General features: G+C 42.2%; 1 protein-coding gene across 1 annotated transcript in view; it reads right to left on the bottom strand.

The window, feature by feature from the left end:
- The window catches only part of Fhod3 (formin homology 2 domain containing 3), a 416588-nt gene that overhangs the window by 218098 nt on the left and 180853 nt on the right, over positions 1–17637 (bottom strand). The window contains exons 4-5 of the mRNA XM_028774845.1: positions 14006–14073; positions 7891–7996 (exon numbers count right to left, since the gene is read on the bottom strand). Of these exons, the coding sequence (XP_028630678.1) occupies positions 7891–7996; positions 14006–14073 (174 nt within the window). The remainder of the gene's footprint in view (positions 1–7890; positions 7997–14005; positions 14074–17637) is intronic.

Genomic DNA, 17637 nt, shown 5'->3' with positions numbered 1-17637 from the left:
GTACATGCCTTCTACTCTGACAACTCCATCCCTGGGACTTCTGCATCGGAAAATACTTAAATGGTTTCTGTATAAAATGTGGCACATTAGCACAGGCTTCCACATTAATACCACAGACTGGGAACTTGAAGCCAAAAAGCAAAAACAAAAACAAAAACAAACAAAGACCACCTCATCTCCGAGGAGACTTGTACACAGGTAGTTCAAGACAGAGACATCTGGGTTCAGCTGGGCTGGTTTCTTCTGAGCTCTCTTCTCCTTGTCTTGTAGAAGGTGGTCTTCCTTCGATACAGGTCTATGGCTTTAGTTCCTCTTAGAATAAGAATCATAGCCACATTGGGTTGGTGTCCACTCTAATGATCTAAGCTGTATTCAGCTACCTCTTTAAAGTCCCAGTTTCTAAGTGGAGACCCACTCTGAGGTGTGGCAGGTTACAGTCTTAGCATATGAACCTTGATGGATGCATTCAGCCCAAATCACATGATCAGTATAATGACATCACTGACTAGCTCTGACAACAAAGGGTAGAACTGCCACTGAGTCCTTCAGAGAAGCTTTTTACATGCCCGTTAGTTGCCACAGCACACTGGGTACTATACTGTTCATACAAGGAGGCTAAGGTTTAAAGAAACAATTGTGCAAAGATCTAAGCGATGTCACCACACCATGACAACTGGTATCCCGGGGCCACATTTTTAAGCCACACACTTCCAGGGACACAGCTGGCTGACAACATAAAGACACATCAATTTTTATCAAAGTCACACATGAAGCAAGCCCAGGATGTAGAGACAGCCCCTGTTTGGCCTTTATGTGATAGTTGTAGTTCCAAATATTTAATTTCATAATTTATTCAGTAAAACAAATAAAGCCTTAAAAATTACTTGCATTTTTAAGAAAAACATCTATATCATTCCATATTTATGCGGCTGTCTTTCAGGTTTTTAAAATTTTAATTTATTATTATTGTATGTTATAGGTGTTTTGTCTGTATATATGTGTATTATATGTGTGCAGTGCCTACAGAGGCCAGAAGAGGGCGCTGTATCCTCTGGAAATGGAGTTACAGGCAGTTGTGGGCCACCATGTGGGTGCTGGGAACTGAAGCCCTGTCCTCTGGAAAAGCAGTCAGTGCTCTTACATCTGAGCAATCTCTCCAGCTCTATATCTATCTGTTGAGATGTGCCTGTCTTGAGACAGTTTTATGCCTCAGAACTCTCTATGGACATCTCATTTTAGATGGGACTTGGTCAACAAGACAGACTCGTATGTGAGGTACAAGGCTTAGAACTGAGATGAAAACCTGTTATCCAACTCAGGTTCAGCTAATGTAGCCAGTTTCCAACCGGGACCTTCTGTCCTCACACCCCAGTTCCTCCTTCCTCCCTGCCAGTTTCCCAAGCTGCACTATTCTGACTGTAAGTTACTGTTGAGTAGCAGCCTTTTGCCCTTACAAATTCATGGCATGTCTTGGTGGGGAAGAGGCATACTAGAATGCTGAGCTTTGAACAGATTGAAAATTGCTTAAGAAAAATATTTAGTTAAAAAAAAAAGTTGTGGCTTGTACTTGAGAATCAAGTGCTAGAAGTAGTGATGACATCATAACTTCTGGAAAAGCGCTGAGCTCTCCTGCTGTAGACGATGGTAATTCTCGCTTCACAGACTATGATGTCATTAGTCAGAGGTCTCAAGTGTAAATGCATAGGGGGCAAAGACGCAGCAGAATGAAGTGGAAAAGGTCGGGCAACGGATCAGGAGTGCCAGATCATAGAGAAGCCGGAACCACATGCCGGGGCTACTGGGAGCAGCTGCCCCCCACTCTAACTGCAGCCATGAAGCACTGAGGGTCCAGTGCTGGGCTTGAACTCAGTGGCTCATGGCAAATCTAATTTATTGATATTCACAATTAATTTTTTTATGCTTAAACATATTAATTAAGGAGAAATGAACTGCTGGCTCTACTTTGCTCCACAGGCTGCCAGTTTGAGCCAGCTGACACGATTCCCTATCGGGAAGTGTCTCCCACTGCCAGGCCCACTCAGCAAGAAGAGTGACATCAAACCAAAGGGAACTTCATCCTGGACACTGGCCTCGGTTCACATCAAGGGCTGATGGCACCACAGGACACAGTGTGCAGTGATGCCATCTATATCTGGTCAAGTATGCAGCCACCGTGATGTCTTTGAAATCTAGATCAGGCACAGGAAGCCTATTTAGCAAGAAGAGTAGTGCCCAGCCCAGCAGAGTGATCAGGACGAGGGCAAGAGGAAGAGGAAGAAGGGTGGGGCCCACTGGTCAACAGGAAGCCCAGAAGCCAGGGCCTCCTCTTGACTCAGAAACAAGCAGCCATGCCACTGATTCCATCTCTTCTCCTAACAGTCACTTTGGGGCCCCCTCTGCCCACCTCTTTGCCTTCAGAACCCCACTTCTCATTTGGCTTCTCTGACCTGAAACACTAAAATGCAAACTTGAATAGTTTTCCAGCCTAGAGAATGCTCGTGTAGATACCAGTGTGTCAGTCACTTCTGCCATGGCTCCTCCCTCTGTGCTCAGAGTTTCTGCCTCTGCCACTGTAGACAAACACCACCTGGCCACTCCCTGACCCTCCAAGAGAATCCCCTTACTGCCAAGACACCTTGGATTGTCTTTTCCCTATAGTGGAATCTAGTGAAGGCTAGCTCCAGGTGTTTTGTTTGTTTTGTTTTGTTTTGTTTTGTTTAAAAAAAAAAGCATGAACCCTGGTTTTCTTCCTTTAAATTAAATTTCTTAACACAGAACAATGGGTTTCATCATGATATTTTCATGGGTTATCGAGATACTTTGCTCATACTTACTACCCCTACTGGCCTTCCCCAAGTCTTCCCCCTCCCGGAACTATTCCTCCCATCTCCCACCCCCCTTTCCCCCATTCCTCCCAGCAGACTCCTCCCTCAGACCAAGCAGTCCTCATTATGTTTGCACACATACAGTTGCATCTAGATTCTGCATGTATCGTCTTTCTCTATTTCTTTCTCTGACCTCCTCTGAGAACTTCCTCTCCCAGTCTCCCTTCATGCTATAGACGTGAATTCATGTGTACACATGTACGCATGCACACCCAAATCCAGATGTTTTACGTGAGAAAAAGCACATGGCATTTGTGTCTGCCTTATTTACATAAAACAGAATGGATATTCCATCAACTCTACTACAAATGATACCATTTTGTCTTTCTTTATGACTGAATCAAACTCTGTCATGTATATAAGTTACAGTTCTAAAATTCAGTCATTGAATTCTGGACTTTTAAACATCAAATCTGCATTTTGAAATGCTGACAGTATTTACAACACTTCTTTTAAAATACAATAGGGGTAAAAAGTATATATTTTTCTTGTACAGTTAAAGGACTGAGCTACATGAGTTTTTATAACATAGCTCTGATAATAACTTCAGTGTTCGTGACTAAGCTTTGCTTTCAGCAAAAGGATCAAATCAAATTTCTTCCCATGAGCCAGGTGTGGTATTACATTTCTTTGATCCCAGCACACATGAAGCCAAGCCAGGTGGGACTCTGTGCCTGTGAGGTCAACTGGATGCACACAGTGTGTTCCAGACCAGCCAGAGCCACATAGTGAGACTCTGCCTCAGAAAAAGAATTTTTCTTTACATGAAACCTGCCAATCAAAGGAGGCTTCTCTTGGGGTTCTGCCAGAATATACAACTGGCCTTAGGGCTTTTACACATCTTTTTCTTTTCCTTCAAAGTCTAGTATGTGTATGCAATTGGTACACAGTATCTAAAACGTGCTGGGCATCCGCTTTAGAGCAGGGTTCAACCCTGGTTTCATCATCTCAGCCTCAGGGCCTGATGTGGCACGTGGCCCGCAGCAGAGGCTTGGTAATGTTTGTGGAAAGTTTAAGTTCCCAGGAATACACCACTCTAGGTCCCCCTTCCATAAGCATATTTGTGCGGTATAATATTCCACGGTACATTTATATTAAATACTGGCTATCCTGAAAAACTGTAGATCATTAGCCATAACCGTCCAAGAATAATAACTCAGATAAATATTATTTCTCCGTGTTGTGCAGCTAAGACCTCTTCCCAGCAGCTTGCTCACACTTGTGGAGAGCGCTTGGTTGCCCTGTAACTCAAACCTGTCTTTACCTCTCAGCCAGTAGACACTCAATGGAACATAACCACTGCCGGGGCCTCTATATAAAAATAAAATAAAAATAAAAAAACCTCAGACACGGGGCTAGAGAGATGGCTCAATGGTTGGTTAAGGGCACTAGTTGTTCTTCCAGGGGACCCAGGATTGATTCCCAGCAACGACACGGTAGCTCCTGATCTTCTATAACTCCAGACTCAGGAGATCCAACACCTGGTGGTCTCTGAGGGCACCAAGGTGTACATGTGATACACAGATATACATGCAGACAAAAAAATAAAAGCTTATCACACACACACACATACAAACACACATACAAACACATATACACACATACACACACAGATACACGCACAGATCCATACACATATATACATACACACACCACCACCACCACTACTACTGACTAACAGGGCTGAATAGAAAATGATCCCATCAAATTTCTTCACAGATAATTAGAGTCTTCTAAACACAGACTTAACTGCACACTGCTCCTCAGGTCTGTGGGGACCACAAGTGGCCATGTCAAGCTGGGCTCTAAAGTGACCCCACAGAGCACAGGTTGGTGTCACCTTAATCTGCAGTGTTGTTTCCTAAATGCTGCTTGGTCCAGTTGTGAAGCCAGTCAGTTCCCCTTCCTAAGCAGCCCATCATCTTCAACCATTTCTGTATTAGTGTCCCACAACCGAAGTCACCACACACAAACCCTGGTCACTCCAGGAACACTGGTGGGCCTCAGAGCCCGCTGAAATAACTTAAACAGCCAGCCCTGCCCTGCTCCAGTGTTCTCATTGCTGTGATAAAATGCCTCACAAAAGCAACTTAGGGAAGAAAGGGTTTATCCTGGCTTCGGGATCAAAAGCACAGTCCTTTGCAGCAGGCACAGTGTGATGGGAAGTAGATCTCTATCTACAGCAGGAATGTGAGGCTCCTGGACACCCTGCACTAGTCAAGAAGCAGAAAGAAATGCTGGTAGTCAACCTGCTTCCTTGTTTTTATTTCATCTAGGACCCTGGCCCACAGGGCAATGCCACCCACATTCAGAAAGGGTTTTCTCCCCTGGGGGAAACCTTCAGAAGCATGTCTCCTACGTGGTTCTAAACCCATTCACGTCCATGGTGAGGATTAACCATTACACCTACAGGCCTGCTTATTTTACTCCATCTATTCCTTCCCTCAGAAACTACGGTGAAGGTGCATGACCACAGTCCCTAATCCTGCTGCTGCTGAACAGGCAGGTGTGTTCCGACTGGCCCTGTGTGTCTTGCTGTGCTCTCGCCCAAAACCAATAACATAACTAGAAAACTTTTGCAGACTGCTTCCTCCTGATCTCCATCTGCCCATCCTCTATTTCCACTCCAATGTAATATGGTTAAAACATGACTGGAAAATAGAAGTTGAAGATATTCTTGACTGTGAATGTCTAGTGACTGCTGGCAATTGTAACAGTGCTCACAAGAACTCTGTTGGACACACAGAGGAGTGATTCAACAAGTGGGTTAGGAAAAATGATAGTTTCCTCGTATAAAAAACAAAAAAGTCACACCCCAAGAAACACATCATTCATATGTAACCAGAAGATACGTTTCTTGTCAGAGGTTTTAGCAAGATACATCACAATGTGTTGCTGAGTGAGCACAGTGCCCTGGTTGGGGAGAATCTCTTGACTGAGTAGATTCAGGGCAGACAAAGGAGATACTCCTTTCCATGGAGAATGACGTGCTGGGAAGTGACTTGAGTGGTGTGAACTGGGACTACACGGCAAGCCATCCAGTCTCTAATACGTGAGCACTATGGGAAAGAAAAAGTAGGAAAGCCAAACCCTGGTGGTGGGATGAGGCATCACACCTCCACACATCTTACAGGCAGCCTAAGAGGGTCTTAACTGCTGATATTTTCTATGGGGAAGGGGGGCAGCAGGAGCTTTCTAGGATCTCTCTGGAACATGAGTGGGTATTCTCACTCATTAACATTCAGCAAAGTGCTCTTAGCATCTTTCTGGTCCAGATCAGAACATTAATAAATTAACAAACCACTGTAAGCTTCAGCATAAACACTCAGTATGGCAGAGAGCCTAAATGGAGCTCATGATGTCAACACCATCTACAGTTGCTAGAGAGCAGGACTCACAACACCAGGGCCCTGTGCAAGGACTAACTTCCACTTGCACTCTGTACAAAGATTCTCTGGGCAACACCAAGACTAACTATGGGGTGGCACTCACTGCTGCTTCCTAGGGGGGCTCTTCCCAGTCACACTACGTTTCTTCTTCTATGTGAACTGGTTCCTTTTAACACAGAGACGGCTGCCACCTTTGGATACAATAGAGCATGAAGCTTGAGGTCTGTGTGTCATTACACACCATCACAATGTCCAAGTTAATAACTAAATGATATGGAAGGGCAGAAACCATGCATCTCAACGGTCAGGCATCCTTCCTGAAAATGGATTCAAATCTGTAACAAACCCAAGGATAGACGGAAGGTAACAGAAGGAGCCAGCCTGCCATCTCACAGACTTAGTCATAGATACATCACAGAGCAAAGGAAGAGGGTAAAGGAGGTGTCCTCTCCTATACACATGGCATTTAGCAAGGCAAACCCAAAGAGTGTACGCTGACTTGAGGCTGTGTTCAGTGACTCCAGGGAGTCTTCTGCTGTGTGGGTTTTCAGTAGCAGGCGAGGAAGGAAAGTTTGACTAGCATGAGCTTCATAACACCACAGGACATAAAGAGGCATTTCCAGGGCAAGTGGTCCAGCTGCCATCTCAGTCAACTCTAACCTTGCGCATCCGATATTGACTCACACAGCTGTGTACTTTCCCTTTACCCAAAGGGAAAAGTAAAAGATGTTTGTGGTTTGATTTCTGTTTTTATGAATATCAACTTGCAGTTTGTGGAGTCATTATTCATACTGAAGAAACAGGAAAACCCACGACCATCCTGGCCTAGGCCAGCACTCAGGCCAGGCCCAGGGAAAGTGACATCCTTAGGCACAAGCACTGACTTCTTTGAGTTTCAGCTATTTTCCACTATAAAGTGGGGATAATATCGACTTATATGAAAGGTCTCCTTTTATAGTTCAAAACCATTGTTTCTGGCCCATCTGCACATAGGTTTTGAGTTTTTGGGGGTTTTTTTGTTTTGTTTTTTTAAACAGGAGAAAACAAGGTTACTTAGCAGACGACCCCAATCACCGTCATCAGAAGAGACCATTAGCTCTGAATGGCAACAGAAGTTGGCTTTAAAGCCACCCATGCACTAATTTGCACATTAAATTATAAGACAGTAATTAGAATCGCTTCTTACAGTCCAAGTTCTCAGGCCCACCTAAGACCTATGTATCAGAAACAGCAAGGTGTGAAGGGGAATGTGTACTCTGATGGCAGCCCCACAGGGGACAACTCAAGATCTAGGTTTTCCTTCTAGAAATACATCAGGGTTTTAGTTTTGGGTAGTTTTGAGCTAAAATGAAGAGTCTACCTGAGCCCAATTAGCCCTTATCAAATAAAGGGTTTTTTTTTTTAAAGTGAGTCACAGTTTTTTGCTGAACAACCTAAGTGAAACTAAGTCATCCCTGACACCAGCTAACTATTAGGGGCTGAGGAACTGATAAAAAATGCTATGAGTTGCCACAAGGAATCTTTCCTCCATTATCCCAGATTTCTTGCAAAACTCCCAGCACATGAACTCCTGAGGAAGACCTTGACCTCTGCACAGAGGGTCTGCCATGACTCACCCCTCAGGATGTAGTTCTGATAGTTCTGATCCGCCTCGGCTCCCACTTTGATCAAACACGTCAGACCTTCGGCTATGACAAATTCATGCACCAAATCCTTGTCATCCTAATAAGAAGGAAAGAAATGAAATGAAATAAAATCTAAAAAAAAAAAAAAAGTTTAAGTGTTCAAATAGGTCCCTGTCTACCTTGTATCCAAGCTGCATTGTTTAAACTCTGAGGAAATCTTTGAAGTAAAATGACCCCATAGGAGATTCTGCTCTGATCAGATGAAGTCTAACTCTTTTTAAATATTTTAATTTAACTTTTTCCAGACAATATATTTTGCTTATATTTCCTGCTTTCCCCCAACTCCTCCAAGGTCTTCCTCACCTCTGGCTTTTTGTTTTGTTTTGGAATTTTATTTTAAGAAGGATTTTTTTTCTTTATTCTTTTTGAGAAAGAAAGAGAGAGTGCACATGAGCAAGTGTCTAACTCTGGCCAAAGAAATTTTATAAGTTGTCACAGTGTCATTTGCCAAAGACCAATTCTTGCCTTCTGGGCAATCTAATGAAGATGGAGTCAATGAATCCCTTGCCTGTCCGGAAGCTGTACAGTGCTCTGCTTTTCATTCTTCAAGATCCACAGGACCCAACGTGCGGGCCCTGTGAAGCTTCCACGTGTAGTTTTTACTACAGCAGCTTCCAGTGACCATGCAACATGTCACAAAAAGCACACCCCTGTCCCAACAGATAGCCTAGGGATAGCAGAGGCTTGTGAACTCCCTGTCAGCCTAAAGAAACTTCTCTCATCTCTTCCCTTGCATACCTGGCAGCACAGGGGAAGGAACCTGGGTACAAACGCATCCACTCACCTGCAGCAGCGGGCCATCCTTCAAAACAGCTGCCATGGTCAACCAGAGGCAGGACATAGAGAGAAGCTCAGTGGTAACTAAGCTAGTGGCTCTCAAAGAGAGCTCTCCTGATCAACTGGGCAAGGGACCCTTGGAAGCCCGTTTGAGAGCCTCATGGGAGGCTCGCACGTGCAAATTGCCTAGCCATTCCTCTGCCTGAGGAAGAGGAAGCTGCAGCTAGATAGAGCTCTGGGGCTGTGAATGTCAAAGCTTCCTTCCTTCCAGGTTCTAAGAGAGACCCTTCTCACCTTCTTGCTCTAGGGAGCTTTGAGAGGATGAGGAAGCAGGACTCTATACAGAAGCACCAGATTGGGATTGCTGAACTAAGATGCAGACTCCTCTACTCAATTTCCAAATGGGCAGGATAGAAACACTATCTACCACATACAACTCTCTCTTTACAGATAGTCTGAGACTCAAGAGGGCAGGGAAACAAACAGCACACGCTTGTCCAAGACCACTGAACTACGTCTGGCCAGCACTCAACCTGGGCAGTTGCCATAAAACCAAATTCTGGGCACAGACGTTTCCATCACTGCTGCTTTCCCCTGAGATAGGGAGATTCCCTAGAATACACAGCACCTTGCCCTCAACACTGTGAGGATACAGCAGGAACATCCATACTTTGTTATAACAGACAACAGAGCAGGAATCCATGTACAATCCCCAGCGATGGGAATACAGAAAGCCAATGGAGTGACAGAGGACTGGTATAGTAACAGCAACCATGGATTATCACTAAGAGAGAAAATAGATGACCTGGCACAATTCTTCTGTCTCGACATGCAATCAGCCCCTTTCTTTATTATATGACATTTTTCAATTATATGGATGGGAGCCTTGAGTTAAATGTGGGCAGACATAGCACAGGTCCCTGGAAGCGATGTAGCAAGGCAGGGTCAGCGCCAGTTAGGGGCAGGGGCGGAGCAAAGACTGAACATAATGAAAGACAGCTGTGTGAACTCAGACTTTGCGATAATCATGGCTGAGGAAGAAAGAGAAAATGAGACAGTATCGTGAGTCTTTGGAAAATTACTTTACACTGGTAGGTATAAAGGAAATAAAAACTACTTCTCCCTCCCGCCGACCCTTTTCCAGCAGTGTATGTGACCTGGCCATGCAGATGAGCTCATGTCTAGTCAGGAGGGTTTTCTAAGCATGTAACAAATGTTTATTGCTTTAACTAAAACTAGATTCACACATGACTTCATGGTGAAAAAGTGCGAACAAGCTCTCAAGAAACCAGTCAAGCTAATCACTAATATTAATATACCAGAGAACTGAGTGTCTGGCAAAGGCACTCGGAAAAAAAGCACTGGACAGGCGAGACGGCGTTCATGAAAATTAACTCAGACCCTTCGCTAAAATGCATGGGCCCGTGTAGATAAGGCACCAGGGAAGGAGAGGCTTGTGGATAATAAATGTGGAGAAAGTTCCAAGTTGGCAATGTCCTAGATTATAAATACATATCCTGAAATATATAGGCAGTGACACGTGATTCTTAAGACACTGGCTTCAGACAATTATGAAATTAAAACATTCTCACCAGCTGATAAGGGATTGCTGCCATATTCCAGAATTTTCTGTAGGAGCTATTCGTTGGCTTGAGATTTTTTTTTTACATTTACACTCTCTCTCTCTCTCTCTCTCTCTCTCTCTCTCTCTCTCTCTCTCTCTCTCTGTGTGTGTGTATGAATATGCACATGTGTTGGAACACATGGCAGTACGTTCAGATGAAGATGAGTAACATCTTGTAGAAGTTGGCTCTTGCTTCCATTGGATGAGTCTTCAGTATCTAATTCAGGGTTTCAAGCTTGGCAGCAAGTGCCCTTACCCCCAGAGCCATCAGCCCTGATTTTTTTTGTTTTTGATTTTGTTTTGTTTTGTTTTGTTTTGTTTTGTTTTTGTCTTGGGTCTTGTTATTGTTAATAACTGACTCAATCCAAATGACCAATATCTTTACTTTTTAAGCTCCTAAAGTAGGAGTCCCTGAAAGTATCTCCATGCCTAGAGAACATGAGAGCTAAAGAAGGCGCAGACCCAGACATACAGAAGGCAACAGCCTCGGCCTCACCCAACAGGCTGCCTGTCAGGTCCAGCTAACCTCCAGCACGGCTGGTCTTGAGTGTGGATTTGTGCACACTTCTGGTAGCAAGCACCTTCTTTCATGCTTGTCTATATAGTACCAGCCTAGCTGTTCAAAAACCATTTCATAAAACAACAGGAGAAACTCAAGGGGCACACACCAAGGAGTAGATTGGTTCAAACACTATATAACAAGTCTGAACAAGTTGGTTTGGTTTTCTTTCTAAGTTGTCAATTGGAGAAAATCTCACTGTATGTAAAACAAATAGTTCCATGAACACGGGTATAAATGAACTCACAATGGTCTTGTTTTATCATTCTATCTTCTCCTGCTATGGAATCTGAAGCAATTCTCAGAGCACACATATACTTTCCAATTATAGAAACCTTGTAAAAATAGGAATTTATAAGCAACATTTTAAGTTTAAAAATGATCAAACATCTATCTGGTCAGTGTCCATATTTACAACTTTTTCATCACTGTTTATGCAGGATGTCAATTTAATACAACTTAAGTGTTACTTGGGAAGAGGAACCTCATTCAAGAAATACCCAGATCAGATTGATCTGTAGTCATGTCTGTAAGAGATGGTCTTGATCAATGATTGACATATGAAGGCCCAGCCCACTATGGGCAGCATCATCCTTGGGTAGGTGTGTTTCAGCTATATAAGAAAGGTAGATAAACATGATCCAGAGATCAAGCTAGTAAACTGCTAGGTTCAGACAGCCAGGCTCCTGCCATAAGTTCCTGTCCTGGCTTCCTTCACCAATGGACTGTGACCTGAAGTGTAAGCTGAAGTAAACCCTTTTCTTACCTAAGCTTCCTTACCTTCTGGTCAGAGTGTTTTATTACAGTCACAGAGCTCAGACCAAGAAAAGATCCAAGTAAGATCCACATATGGCAGTTCATTTATACGAGTCTAAAACTCAGAAACACCTATTAACTAGTTAATGGAAGATAATGCCCTTATCCTTGATAACATACATGTTGAAGAAAGTAAATCATCCTTTAGAGCAGCATATCACCTGGATTAGGCAGATCATTTCCCTAAAGTGATGTCTAGCATGTGCTTCTGTCTTTAATTATTTGTAGTTGTATTCATGTCTGAACCCAGGGTTGATTTGTTGGCTTGGCTATATCATACTTTATGTTTCCATTAGGAGGTACCTAATGTCTAGTGGTACCTTGTTTCTGACATGTTAGCAACTTGTGTTTTGTTATTAATTCATTAATGGATTCATTAAGGTGCAAAGAAACAGGGTCTTTCTATTCTTTATTACCTACAAAGGCTTTCACTTTTAAAAGAGATGCCCTTTTACCATAAAATTCAATATGAAAAAGCAAGATTAATGTGAGATTCTAAATGTTTGCCCTTTTGAAAATAGCTGGTCCGCCAGCAGCCATCTTGTCTATCATTGTTAATTTTCAGTATCCTTGTGAATATGTCCATCAGTTCTAACTTACTCAGTGTGTCTAGATCCATAGAAACTATCATCCTGATTGATGTGTATTGTTCCATCTCTGGACAACCACTGAGCAGCCCTTCAGATTGCTTCTGAGAGGAAGAATATCTTAGTGTGATCTGATAGCTCCCTGCTCTCCATGTGATAAAAGGATAAAAGTTTCTTATAACATGACAGAGAAACCATGCCCCCAGCAACAGATCTGGAGTATAAGAGAAAAGAGGATATGTCTTTATAAATTTCCACCAGAAAAGGGGTTCCATCCTGGAAAGAAGAGATAGTATGACCAAACGAGTTTAAAGAAGAAGGTAAGAATGTGTGAGTGAGTTAGAGGGTTATTTGTTGTTTTTGGTTGTTTGGTTTGCCCAGCCTTTTTGCCTAGTCCTTCTTCACAGGAAGAAACTCACTCTAGCTAAAATTATCAACAAAGAAAGTCTGTTAAAGACATGGATAAGACAAGAATTAGAGGAAAGTGGAATGTATACATGAGTATAAAATTATAATGGAAAAAATAATGAACCTAGACAGTCATCCTCCATGCAAAGGTCACCTTCACAACCCCACAGCCTTCATCTGCCCACTGCTATCTCATGGGTATCTGGAGCCTGACTTAGCCCTTCACTAAAGGCTTCTCTCCGTATAGGGATGAAGGAAAGGCTTGATGTGTATAGAGTTTTAACATGAAACCAGTGATGAGGGACTTGCATGTGCATGAGGGAACATACCTACAGTAGCTGGACCTATAATAACAAAACTGGAATTAAGCAAACTGTCTTCCCAAAGAAGAATGAGCAGAACAGCTCGAGCTCACTGCATATAATAGAACCCTAGCCAGAGCTAGTCACATCCACTCCCATTCACGCTCCATGAATAAGCCAAAGTAGGATACACACAGCATGATAACATGCGTGCGAAGTTAATACCAAGATTGTCATACACTGTGGGTATCTACCACTAGGATAGAAACGTGAATATGCACAACACTAAATGAAACTATTGATAGAGAGGAGACACGGAGGTGGAAGAAGAGGGTGAGGCGACAAAACACAGCTCTTTAATTACAATCAAATGGGTTTTCTCTTTGTAAAATCTGGAATATAGAATAAAATATTATTTGCTTAAGTTGTTGTTCTTACTTTTTATACTTGAAATATTTGACATAAAATATTCTCCTCTAGAATTCTGATCTAATTTTCCTGTATTGTGTAATATGTGTATATGCATGTGAACACATGTGGGAGGGTTCCAGGCACATGTGTGCAAGTGCATGTGGGGGCCAAAAGTTGACATTAGTGGTTTTACTCAATTGCTCTCTACCTTTTATCCAGAGGCAGGGTCTCTCACCTGAATCCAGAGCTCACCAGCTCAGCTAGAGTAGTTATTCGGATTGCCCTAGATTCCTATTTCCACCTCTTGAGCACTGAGAATTCTGGTAGGCCATCATGCCCACCCAGCATTTACCTGGGTGCTGGAGATCCAAATTGGTTCTATCCTTTGCTCAGCAAGCCCATAGCTCAGTCTACCATCTCCTCAACCCCCTGACCTAACTTGTAATGTCCTCAAAACACACTTTCCTATTTGTAACAAACACAAGTATAAGATTTTATATATCTAACTCCAGAAAAGTAAAACCAGGACTGTAGTATTTTGGCTTTTGTTTTGCCTTTTTACCTGAAATATCTGCTTCAGTGAGAAAAGAGCCCTTCTTAGATCTCGGCCACTGGAGTTGTACAGCTTTTCTGAAATAAAGAATACAACAATTAATTTAGTTGACTCAATGAATGATACGAACATGAGAAGTTATGAAGAATGACACCTTTTACCAGAAGGCAACAATGCAGCCATTCAGGTCACGTCAGACACTGTCCTGATCTGCTACATGGGCCAGAGAGAGACTCTTTCACCCCATCTTCCTCTTCAGTACAAGTATTTAACAGACTGTCTTCTGGTTTGTAGATACTTCCACTTGGTGGCCAAATACACAGAGAAAACTGACACAGTCCAAATGTAATATATTTCAAGGAAATAGTTCGCATTAAATTGGGGATTTGTGTGATAAAGTAGAATATAGAATTGTTGAATCCCACATGGCCATGCACAAGGGATGGGGTGACACAGTTCCTGCCCCTGAAACAGAGCCAGCAAGGAGTGGGCCTCCATGAGTGTTGATGTTTGCTGTAACGGTAAGGCAAGTTTGTATAATCATGTACATATATTCATGCTCCTCCTTTGGGGAATGTTCTCCCTGCCAAGGTTAATAACTCCATGATAATTAGGAGCACCATGAGTCCAGGAGGCGAGGGCATGTCTGTGTCTCAGCAAAGTGCTAAACACTAAGACATTCAAGACAGCCCTTAAGGCTATATGAATAAACTCTGAAAACATGAGTTCAAAAATATATAATTTCTCAACTATACAAAATATAAGGATGTAATATGAATTATATGAAAGGCTTCACAAACCTAAAAGAGCAGAAGAGGCAGCTGTACTAGGAACCAGCTTGTCAGAGAGACACAAAGGCAGGCAGATTCCTGAGTTCAAGGTTAGCCTAGGATAGAACTTAGGCCCAGGCATAGTGGGAATGGTGATATCAGAGTGAGATCCCACCCAGCTAGCTTATTGTCTGTGCTTACAAAGGCAAGCAGATCTCTGAATTCATTAGCAATGTTTTTTTTTTTTTTTTAAAGATCAGTGCTTGCCATCTAAGAATCAAGGGGCTGAGGTCATGGGACACTGATTCATAGGATAATCAAAAGGGAACCTGGGGTAATTACTGAATTGATGTGTAAATATAAGATTAGGCCTTTGATCTGTAAGAAATGAGCCATCTAGAAAGTGTTTAAAATTGCAAGAGAGAGGCTGGAGAGATGGCTCAGCAGTTAAGAGCACTGAATATTCTTCCAGAGGTCCTGAGTTCAATTCCCAGCAACCACATTGTGGCTCACAGCCATCTGTAATGGGATCTGATGCCACCTTCTGGTGTGTCTGAAGACAGCAACAGTATACCCATATACGTAAAACAAATAAATAAATCTTTAAAAAAAAATGCAAGAGAGAGCTGCCTCCATAAAGAGAGCTGTCTAGAAAGCTGTCTTGAGCAGGACATAGGCCATCAGCTTGTATCCACAATTTGCTTCAAGTTATTTCTTTCACTGTTCCCAGACTCCTCTTCCTCAGAACCCCCTCCAAGCCAAGGTTGGCTCTTGGCACAGAATCACTTAGAAATCAGGAACTTATTATGTGATAGAGTAGAATATTAAATTTCTTAGCATATAACCTCTTAAACTATGGCTTATAACCCTTCATGAGGTCAGGTAACTGAATCATACATACACACACCACACACATATGCACACACATATACCACACTAACATACACATCACACACATATACCACACACACATGCACACACACATACCACACTAACACACCACACACACACACACATAACACACACACACACACACACACACACACACACACACACACAGTAAAAGGTTTCTGAATGCCCAATGAGCAAAACTTGATTCATAATCAAACAGGTAATGAATTTCAAAGTGGGTCTGGCATCACTTGCCTCTGGTGTGTCCTGTGACTTCACTGAAGCCTGGATTCTGAACATACAACATGTTCTATTTACACTGTGCATGGTGTCATGTCACATATCACCACCAAAGGCCCTATGAGACAATTGCGTGTTATGATTTCCAGTGTTTTTAATGTAGCATTTCTACAGTTAGAGAAATATAATGATTTAATTGGTAATTAGAATTGTAGTCTTGAAAGCTGGGCGGTGTTAGCGCATGCCTTTAATCCCAGCACTTGGGAGGCAGAGGCAGGCGGATTTCTGAGTTCGAGACCAGCCTGGTCTACAGAGTGAGTTCCAGGACAGCTCGGGCTATAAAGAGAAACCCTGTCTCGAAAAACAAAACAAAACAAAAAAAAGATTGTAGTCTTGAGCTGGATGCACCTGCTTTACATGTTAATTCTGAAAGTTGCAGGCCTTGAAGAGACTTGGAAGCAAATGAGGTTAGTAAGCTATAGCATTGCATAGAAGCAGCAACTTAATTTATCCCATTTCTATAATAAAGGGCTATACAGATATAGGTTCTTGAATGATCTCAGGTAACTGATATGTTTTCAGGAAGTATCTAGTTCATACACGTTTTATAATCTTATGGACAGGGAGTTATTTATAATATTTCTGGTCCCCTTTTATTGTCTTCCCATCTCCCTTAGCTTTGATACTGATCATCTGTGTCTGATATCCTTTTGACTTATCAGCCTGAGTAGAGTCCTGGAAATCATGTCACTCTTTTCAAAAGTCAGCCATGGGCTTTGCTGGCTTTCTCACTGTTTCTGGGGTGTTAGTTCATTGATTATTCTCTTCCTTTTGTTTCCTTTGGATTCCAACTGTTCTTTTTTTCTCCCTAGTTTCTAATTCTTTTAAAAATTATTGTCCGTTGTGAAATGGCTAACTGGAACTTTTAACTTTTGCAGTTTTAGGGATTGAGCCCAGGGCCTGAACCATGCTAGATAAGCACCCGTCTGCTGAGCTGCATCCCAAGCCCATCTTTTAAAGTTTCTTAAAGCAAGACCTTCACTAATTATTGATGGTTTTATTTTTGAAAATCAGCATTGATCCCCAATTTCTTCTAAGCAACACTGTACTTGTTTCCTAAGCATTCTGATATGTTTCCTTTCATTCAAATTTTATTTATGGTGAATATTTCATTAAACTTAAATTTGAAGGGGCTAAAGTGGTAGTTCAGTGGTTACAAGCACACAGTGTTCTTCCATAGACCCAAATTCAGTTCCCAAGACTCATGTCAGGGGACTCACAACCACCTGCAACTCCAGCTCCAGGAGTGTTCTGAGCTAAATAGTCATCTGCAGATACACTCATGCACACACATACACACACAAATTTAAAAATACAAAATCTTTAAAATCCAAGTAGAAATAATCTAATCCTGTTTATTAGAAATAACACTAATTTGTAAATATCCAGAATTTTTTCAAGTAACTTGTCAAAAACTATAATTTTATGGTTTCAGTTCTTTTAGCTTTATTAAGGTGATTTTTTGACCAGAATATCTTGATGAATTGCCCATGTATTGAAAATGGTATATATTCTGTCATAATTAGGAATACTGGTCGATAACTATCCACTGTATCAAGTTAAGAGATAGTGTCACACTCACTGATAATCAGATATTAGCCCAGAAGCTTGCAATACCCAAGATGCATCCCATGAACATAGACGCTGATGTGGATGTCAGGAAGTGCATGCTGACAGGAG

The sequence above is a fragment of the Grammomys surdaster genome, unplaced genomic scaffold (genome assembly GCF_004785775.1).
Source record: "Grammomys surdaster isolate TR1022 unplaced genomic scaffold, NIH_TR_1.0 243, whole genome shotgun sequence".
In the NCBI taxonomy this organism is placed as follows: Eukaryota; Metazoa; Chordata; class Mammalia; order Rodentia; family Muridae; genus Grammomys; species Grammomys surdaster.
Note: the sequence above shows the minus strand (reverse complement) of the source record. Positions and strands in the feature narration are given on the sequence as shown.